At 36.4% G+C, this 9,055-nt stretch overlaps 2 protein-coding genes across 2 annotated transcripts; one reads left to right on the forward strand and one right to left on the reverse strand.

Moving 5' to 3' along the window:
• Positions 1-608: 608 nt before the first annotated feature.
• Positions 609-4,468, reverse strand: cryz (crystallin, zeta (quinone reductase)). Its single transcript, XM_056260825.1, has 8 exons — positions 4,158-4,468; positions 2,999-3,151; positions 2,749-2,912; positions 2,595-2,646; positions 2,335-2,484; positions 1,342-1,443; positions 1,172-1,267; positions 609-1,041 (listed from the first exon to the last, which is right to left on the reverse strand). The coding sequence occupies exons 1-8, from the start codon at positions 4,263-4,265 to the stop codon at positions 880-882; spliced, it is 987 nt and encodes a 328-aa protein (XP_056116800.1). The 5' UTR covers positions 4,266-4,468; the 3' UTR covers positions 609-879.
• Positions 4,469-4,587: 119 nt separating this feature from the next.
• On the forward strand, positions 4,588-8,428 carry tyw3 (tRNA-yW synthesizing protein 3 homolog (S. cerevisiae)). Its single transcript, XM_056260838.1, has 6 exons — positions 4,588-4,889; positions 5,718-5,798; positions 5,884-5,982; positions 6,074-6,145; positions 6,226-6,359; positions 8,227-8,428. The coding sequence occupies exons 1-6, from the start codon at positions 4,719-4,721 to the stop codon at positions 8,426-8,428; spliced, it is 759 nt and encodes a 252-aa protein (XP_056116813.1). The 5' UTR covers positions 4,588-4,718.
• The last annotated feature ends 627 nt before the right edge of the window (positions 8,429-9,055 follow it).

The raw sequence follows: 9,055 nt of genomic DNA on the forward strand, positions 1-9,055 counted from the left end.
GAGCATGCGTTGAACCAGCGTGTCACCTGATCTCAGAAATGTGGTAGTGTCCAACACTGATGCCAGATAGCCAAGAACACACACAGGTTCACCTTACACGGTTTCATCTGTCATATACAGAGGCAGACTTACAGCCAATCAGCAGTCAAATGGTTACTGTGTTGGTTTTTATCTACTAATCATTGTAAGAAATTGTGGTCTGCCTCGACCCAGATTCCACTCCAAAAAATATTTCAGAATGAGTTCATCCCCAAAATGGCCTAATTATCATAGAGATGAAGGAAGTCAAGTTATATTGTTTCTTCACCATTTGGGTTTATCACATCCTGAGCAAATGGTCATCAATTGTAGAATGGGAATGGTTGTGGGACACAGAGAACCATCTCAGACAATGAGGTGTCTCAACTTCATTAACATAAAGACCACTGCTATTACAACAAGAGCAACTTCATTTACAGTGGTACAGTGGTAAACTGTAATAGGATAAAAGGTATAAGATTTGGATGTTCATTCTGACGCCGGTGAACCCAAGGTGCTTCGTGTACTTGTAAAAAACTTCATTTTTGAGATCTTCGACGTCAACGTCATTTTTTCCTACATTCATTAAAACATTCATTAAAATCAGTAATGTGCACAATTTTAGGCCTGTTACTGTCTATTTGTGTAATATACAATTCATGTTATTTATAGTATGATTAATTATCATCCATTTGTTCAATTTAATTTCCACAAAACATTTGCTGAACTAATGTTTTCACTTGTGATGGTCTCTATAATTTGTTTCATACATGAAAATTTCATATAGCTGAATACAACAATGAAGTACAAATGTGGCAGTTAATGCAAAGACAGTTCAGGATTTCCACTTCCTGACTAATTTCACATGATCAAAATCATCTTTCCACTGGCTCCAGAACTGCCGATGATGTCTTCGTGAGCCTGGGCCACTTTATCAAGTGAATATTGTGGACCAATGACAGGTTTCAACCAGCCTGCTTCCATTCCTGCAAAAAGAGCCGCAGCACACTCTAATGTTTCCCTCTGTGAAAAACACAGATAAAGACAACAGTCTTTTAAGTTACCATTAAAAAGATGTGTCAAAGGTGAGGAGTAAATTCATAATGAGTACAAACACCAGAAAGCAAGAAACTGCACGGGAAGCCCAGTGTACCTTAGTTGCATTGTACAAAGCCACGCCAATGATGCTGGTCTCTTTCATCATGGTGTCTCTGGGGTTGATCTCAATAGGGCCTCTAGAGCCAACAATCTAAAAAGAACGAACAATGTAATAATTGGACAGTATGCACAAAAACAGCCGCGAAACAAACACAAGGTACTTACCATAACTCTACCACCTAAGCCAAGCAACTGAAGATCATTACTGAGGTTGACGTTGGACAACATCTCAATGATCACGTTCACGCCTTGTCCATTGGTAGCATTCTGAACACACACCAGCTATTATAAAAACTTATGTTCTATTCTGTCTTTTTATATGCTTAATATATACTTTATTAAGACTTCATTAATATTTCAATAGTTCGCTTTAGACATTCTACTTTGCAACTGCATGTCAACTAACTCTCATTAGAGTATTAGCAGACTGTCTGCTTAATATCTGCTAACTCTTTATTTTGATGCTCCCCAACAGACATTCTCCACACTGTAAGTAACTTTGCAACTACATGTCAACTTATTCTATTAACCCGAACCTAACAGTTTACTAATACTCTGAGAGTTAGCTGACATGTAGTTGACAAGTGACGTATAGTTAGTAGAATGTCTAAAGTGAACCATTTAAATAAAGTGTAACCTAGATAAATTAACTAAGAAATGTATTAAAAATGACAGTAAAGACATATATAAACTTTAACAACGATTTCTATTTCAAATAAATGCTGTTCTTTTGAACTTCCTATTCATCAAATAATCCTGAAAAAAAAAAAAAGAATCACTGTTTCCACAATTTAAGCAACACAACTGTTTTCATCAACATTGATAATAATAGGAAATGTTTCTTGAGCAGCAAATCATCATATTAGAATGATTTCTGAAGGATCATGACTGTGACACTGAAGACTGGCAGAAGTAATTCAGCTTTGCATTACAGGAATGAATTGCATTTAACAAGATATTCACATAGAAAACAGTGATTTTAAATTGTAATAATATTTCACAATATTACTGTTTTTTACAGTTTATTTTTTGATCAAACAAATGCAGCCTTGGTCAGCAGAAGAGATTTTTTTATAAAAAATATATTTTTTAAAAGCCTTACCAACCCAACAGTGTTCTGTATATATTGTGTAAAACTTAAATAAGAGAGAACTAAACCTTAATTTTCTCCAGGTAGTCTTTTTCTCGGTGGTTGAATGCTAGATGAGCTCCATTGCTGAGCACCAGCTTCATCCCCTCGGATGTCCCAGCTGTTCCCAGAACTGTAAGGCCAAACGCTCGTGCCATCTGACACGCTGCAATGCCTACCTACAAATACAAGCTCAAATCATTCAAGACATCAGGAGAATACTGTACTTTACAAGTCTAATTCATCCAAATCATTTTTGAAATGTTAAGGGAAATGTTGAACTTCATACTCCACCACTGGCTCCATGAATAAGAACCGTCTCTCCGGCTTTGGCATGAGCCCTGTTTAGAGCAAAAGAACATTTGTATGCCTTTTATGTTTACATAGCTCCAGAAAACAACTCCCAATGCAGTCTTTTACAGTCATCATTGATAACATCTTACTTGTGAACTAGCGCCCGGTACGCAGTGAAATATGGGACTCCGAGAGCTGCACCCTGTTTGTAGTCTAGGGAATCAGGCAGCTTGTGGACAGTGTCCTCTGAGGCCACAGTATATTCAGCGTATCCTCCCGTCACAGTTCCTGTGGCGAAGACTCTGTCACCTGCCTGTGAAAACAGAAAAGATTGCTATCCATGCAAAGCAAACAAGTAAACATCATGTGTTGAGTGTGCAAGATGGGTAACAAGTTGACCCGTAGGAGATGAACACCCTCCCCGACAGCTTCCACCACACCAGAGACATCTGATCCTGGAATATAGGGTAAGCTGGGTTTCCGAGCATAGGATCCAGAGCGGATGTACGTGTCCACTGGGTTTACGCCACACGCATGGACTCGAATCAGAACCTGTAATAGCAGAAAGCGTTTACACAGCTCTTTGGAAAAGACAACAATAATAGCTACTGATTAATTAAGTTAATGTATGTATATAAATATTCATTGTGAAAAAAAAAGTGAAACTGGGTTTTCTAGATCATTCTCTAAACATGATGACCAACATGTCCTTCAGATATTCAAGCAACGTCATATAAAAGACATTATTCAATAGCCTAACTATGCGAAATGATTTGACTCTTTTAAAGTTGAAACGAGTCCATGTTGCCAACACTTTTGATTTACACTTTTGTAATCAATATGAATCAAGAAGTTTAATCAAAGTATTTTGGAGACACACAATCGCCTAATTTGATGAACAGATTTAATCTAGGCTTTTATTCACAACATATAAACATTGACCAGTGTACATATAGTCTAATGGGTTTGGATACTAATGCTACAGTTGTTTATTTTTTTCCTGGGTTAAGCATTAGTGCAAGGTCTAAAAAGTGTGCACGAAGCAAAATAAGTAGTTTATAACATAAATCAATTCAAAAATAATGTTTGTCCCTTTATTATGGCATGTAATATGTGCTCCCAATATTGAAAGCTAGTAGACCATGCAAATTGTTGTGGAAAAATTCCTTCAAGGTCAAGGTTCAGAGGAAAAAGCTGAACTGATCTCCCCATCAAACTGAAACAGTTAATAATTTACATTTACTTTTTTTCACGTGGTTGTTTTACATGGTTAATACACGATGCTTGTGCGAAAGAAGTTAAATAAAAATGATTAAATAGCATAATGTATTGATTTTAGCCAGACCAGGCGTGTGTTTTGAAAAGCGGTTGACAGAATAATTCATAAAATAGAATACATTAAACAACAAATCAAGTTGTCCGTTGAGATCAGTAGTAATAATGTCAGGAGGATGGTAATTAATAATTCCCATCAGCTTGAACTGAAATCCCAAATTGAACTGAATTCAAAACATTCTGTAATCAGAAAAAAAGTCAAGATTGTTTTGAGATGACCCACCTGTTTCTGGCGAGGACTTGGCACAGGTAGGTCTGTGTAGAGTTTTAAAACTGAAGGGGCTCCAAACTCTGACACCCTGATAGCCCTCATTAATTTAGATGTGGCCATGGTGGCCTCTGCAAAACAAATGGATTGGCAAAGCAGATTGAACTTTGGCTGGATATTGCACAGTTAAAAAAGAGCAAACAATGAATTAGTACATCTGAATAGAAATGATCATATATTCCATATAGCACACATAACTCTGCACAGCGTCGCGAAACTAAAGAAAACGGCACTCCATAAATGTGTTCACCTTCCACCATAGATAGTAAAAGACGCAGGTTGCAGCAGCTTACTCGGCTTCCGTATGAAATGAGTTTGGGCACATCCCGGCCACCGTACCCGACCGTGGCGAGCGACGTGCACTCGCACTCGCACTCAAAACACAAACATGACACATGCGGTATAGCAAATCTACAACAAAACTTGATTAATCATTTAAAATCTGACTGCATTGCTTTATTATATTATTCTAAAGGTCGGTAGAAGATAAAACGAATACATCAATAGTCTCGAAACATGGAGGGCGATACATTTCAGCAATGGAAGAATCAGTGTCTTAATAAGTGTGATTTCAGTAAGAAGGGCAGTGTGGATGAGGATATTTCTCATATCGTCTCCTTTATTAACAGTCATGATCGGTACTTCACGACAAGCTCTTGCTCCGGAAGAATCATCCTTTTTGACGGGGTGAGCCTGGGAAACGTTTATTGACTGTTGTCTACTCGGCAAACCAATAATTTTCTTACTTTTTTACTTACTTTCCAGTACAAATATCCAAACATTCTTAAACCAAGGTACATTTAGTTACTCGAGAAGCAAAATGACTTAAAGAGATAGTTCACCCAAAAAATAAAATTCTGTTAGGCTATCATTTACTCACCCTCAAGTTGTTCCAAACCTGTATTAATTTATTTCTTCTGCTGAACACAAAAGAAGATATTCTGAAGAATATGAGTAACCAAACACAGACCCCATTGACTTCCATAGTATAATGTTTTTTCAATGGTGCCCCACAAATGTTTGGTTACTCATATTCTTCAGAATATCTTCCTTTGTGTTCAGCATAAGAAATAAATTCATACAGGTTTGGAACAACTTGAGGGTGCGTAAATGATGACAGAATTTTAATTTTTGGGTGAACTATCCCTTTAAGATATTTAGTTCGAGTTTAAAAAAAGGTTAAAAAGGTAAACTTAAGAAATTATTTTTCTTTTTTTATTGTTTTTTTTAGATCGTTTTTTATTGTTTTAAGCAAAAACACACTTATTTGTCTGGTGTATTATTTGTCAACCATATGGTTTTTATAAGACTATCGATCAAAGTTTTGTACACGCTTACTCAGATTTCACAGTTTAGAGTAAAATTAAAGTCATCAAGGCTATGAAGTAGTACCAACACGGCAGGCTACTTTTATATTTGTCTACAAAACTTTCAAGCATTTAAATCAAAGTATTTTAAGGTTATATGATAACTAGTATTGTCTATTGGTCACTGTGTGGTATGCTTTCATTTAAGGTGTCAGATTGCCTTGATGTGCAAAAGCGAAACTGTTCCTGGTTATTTGTCACTCATCAGAAGTGCCAAAGAGAAGATGTGGTGAGAAATACAGCATTAAAGACATGTGACAAATGTACAGTAATAAATGACCCCGATATTAAAGCTTTGCGTTTTTCTGAAACAGGTCGCAGGTCTGGAGAAGTCTGTTGGAGATGCCACTTTCAAGTTTGAGCCTTTTGTCCTTCACGTTCAGTGTAAACAGCTTGGCGATGCACAACTACTGGTAAATGTCACACTGAATTAGAATGAGACATCAAGATGTTTAAAGGAGGACAAAATAATAACTTGCTTTTCATGGTTTGTTCCTTCCTCAGCACACTGTTGCAATAAACTCAGGCCTTAGGAATTCTGGTATAACTGTGGGAAAGAAAGGCAAGATCATCATGGTAAGATGCAAAGTGTGCTTTGTGTTCAGCATTGAAGATACTTCTGAAAGGTCTTTGAAATGTGTTTGTTGGTTGTATAGGCGGTACGCAGCACACATTGTCTTGAGGTTCCACTCAGCCACAAGGGGAACGTCCTCACCACTGACCAGTACCTTGATTTCCTCGTCGGAGTTGCGAACCAGAAGATGGAAGAAAATCTTAAAAGAATAGAGAGGTATATTGTAAGCAGAGTTTCCTTCTGTGTTTGCACACAAGTTTTCTTATTTAAATTGATGCTATTTAATGCAATTTAGGTGTTTGAAATAGTTGAATTATTAAATTATTGTCTTAAAGGGCACCTTGGTCTGTACCCGTGTTAATTTAGTATCGAGATGCTATTATATTTTTTATTAATTATACTTTAATTAATATTTTGAATTAGTTACATTTATTTAAATTAGTGACCAGAATATTATTATTTTAAATTAAATATTAGATTTAAACTTTTTAATGTTGTTTTTTTCCATTTATTTCCACAATTAAATGAAACAACGTGTAACTGAATCATATCCTTCCCTCGCGTTTTGTAACAAATCCTTCCCTCGCGGGTCAAAATGACCCGAAGCCCTAAAATTATACTCTTTTTTTTTTTTTGTCCAGAACAAATTTTTTCTATTTTTTTGGGAGATTTTTTATTTTATTTACCTTTATATTACTAGATTTAATCAATAAATAGTAATTTAAGCACATTCCTCACATTCTTTCAACTTAAATTCAAAATAACTCACAATTTCATGCCTAAACCTTTTAATTCAGCTCAAAATATCTTACATTTGGTCTTTGCAGACCTCTTGTGGAAAAATAAATAATATAACATGATATTTCATGACTCTTGCCACTAGATGGCCTCATAGCACTATTTGGAGCAAATGAGCTGTTCCTCTGGGTTCTAAAGTTATTTGACATCAGTATGCATTCAGGTATGCAGACATTATAAAATCATTTTTTGGGTAAAGTTTTTAGTTTGAATTTTGAGCATGTTTAGGGTTTTCTATGTGTACTGAAGCATTCATCGCATTCCATTCATTCCTATGGGGGTCAATTTGACCGGATTTGTTACTTTTTTACATTTCAACCACAAAACTCCTCAAATCCATTTTTTCGTGTGTGTGTGTATTCATGGTTCAAGTGCGACAAAAGTCATGGGGTCTTGGACCCCTCCAATGAACACAACATTTTTTTAATTAAAAAATAAAATAATTTTATCCCTTAAAACTCATCTTTGATCACCAAAATGACATATTTAAACATTTAAATTTAAATTCCTTTGAAAAAAAATTCTTCATGCCTTAAAATAGCTTGAATGCAACTCTACACCCTTGCTTCATTTAGTATAGAGGAATCATGAATATGCTAATTAGCCCCACCTCCACTCACTCACACCAGCTCACAGATTGACTCGGCCAACTTACTGAGGTAAACGCTGCTCAATGGTATCGCTCTTTACATCATCGGACACATAATGGTAATTAATATGATTAGCCTTTTGCTTGACTAAATTATCAAACAGCTAATAATGTGTTGCTAATGTTACACAAACCATGTTCCCGTTCGCCATCTCAGTCTGCCTTCTAACAATCATCAGAAACGCTTTGAACAACTCAGAACGTCAGTGAAGAAAGGCATATAGTTCATCATAACAATGTAATATACATCATCATACACCCGCTATATTGCTAAATCTACCCGATTTTTCATATCAACGAAAAAATATAGCACTCCCCTGCTAGTTTGCTGTTAATGATATGCTAAAGTCCGCCGGCCCGTTGACCTGATTGGTTACAAGGTGGTTAGTGACGTCAGAAACACTAGTGATTTCAAACCACGTTTTTGAGACTGCCTTTGGTTCACCGCAGGTTTAAAGAGGAAATACTCAGCAATGGTGCTGACTGACTGATGAATTTGCACATGGTTTGTCTTAAAGCATATTAAAAACACCACATAGATGTATAAACAACATTAAAAAGCTTGATTTTCACCACAGGGGGACTTTAAGTATTTTAATATGATAGTAATTCTATATTTATATGTATTTGAAATAGATTCTATGAGTGCTTACAAGGTGCCCTACAACCTCAAGAACAGAGATGTAGTTTAAAGGAGGAGGCCGACAAGAAACCCATCTACAGACGGAGGAGGAAAAGGACGCAGGACGATTCTGTGACAGACTGTTGCCAAAGCGTCAAAGAACATAATGAAAACAGCGAAGAGGAAATGGACTGTGATCTACTGTTTTTATCTTAGCAAATCTTTCTTTTCATCATCTTGAACAGTGCACATGTATTCAATAAACACCTCTTTGGTGTGAAGTACCAGCTCATTAGACATACCTCACATTAACGTTTTATGTGAACATTAGACGTAAACAATTGTTCTTTTTTTAATGACAAATATAAATGAAACAGTCTCATAGGCAACCCACTTCATTTAGGAAGCTTTTTGATAAGGGGCGTCTGCTTCCTGATTAACATTTGCCTCATTATTTTGCAGGAGCTTAGCGAATCTGTTTTAGTTTAACATGGCGTTACTTCAAAGCTTGTGTGTGCGTAAACCTTAACTCTTTTGCTCGTGCAGAAGGAAGATGTTGTCCCTCACAGCAATGTATAAATCGAGCGTGTTATTCATCTCCAACAAGCAATCTGTCAGACGTCGTGGTGAAAACGCCGTGTGGTTTGGAGCATTTCCTCTGGATTAGAAGGCATTGCTGACGGGGTCTAGTTCTGCAACGCCTCATTTGGGAGTCTTGGCTCATTAACAGTCCGCTCTCCGCCATGTGCATCTGCTTCATTCTGCTTTTGATTTTTCACTGTCATTAAAGACTTTCATGGTTTTAATGAAGACAAGAACTATGTTGAAATAATTCACTTGTAT

The sequence above is a fragment of the Rhinichthys klamathensis genome, unplaced genomic scaffold (assembly GCF_029890125.1).
Source record: "Rhinichthys klamathensis goyatoka isolate OS25496 unplaced genomic scaffold, OSU_Roscu_1.1 h1tg000178l_1, whole genome shotgun sequence".
In the NCBI taxonomy this organism is placed as follows: Eukaryota; Metazoa; Chordata; class Actinopteri; order Cypriniformes; family Leuciscidae; genus Rhinichthys; species Rhinichthys klamathensis.

Bases quoted from the DNA above. Each gene is read 5' to 3' on its own strand.
- cryz (XM_056260825.1), bottom strand. From the start codon at position 4,265: ATGGCCACATCTAAATTAATGAGGGCTATCAGGGTGTCAGAGTTTGGA. The intron at 2,913-2,998 runs GTCAACTTGTTA...CTGTTTTCACAG, and splicing joins AGGGTGTTCATCTCCTACGG to GCAGGTGACAGAGTCTTCGC. The intron at 1,444-2,334 runs GTTTAGTTCTCT...GTGTGTGTTCAG, and splicing joins ACTACCTGGAGAAAATTAAG to AATGCTACCAATGGACAAGG.
- tyw3 (XM_056260838.1), top strand. From the start codon at position 4,719: ATGGAGGGCGATACATTTCAGCAATGGAAGAATCAGTGTCTTAATAAG. The intron at 4,890-5,717 runs GTGAGCCTGGGA...CTTTCATTTAAG, and splicing joins GAATCATCCTTTTTGACGGG to GTGTCAGATTGCCTTGATGT. The intron at 5,983-6,073 runs GTAAATGTCACA...TTCCTTCCTCAG, and splicing joins TTGGCGATGCACAACTACTG to CACACTGTTGCAATAAACTC.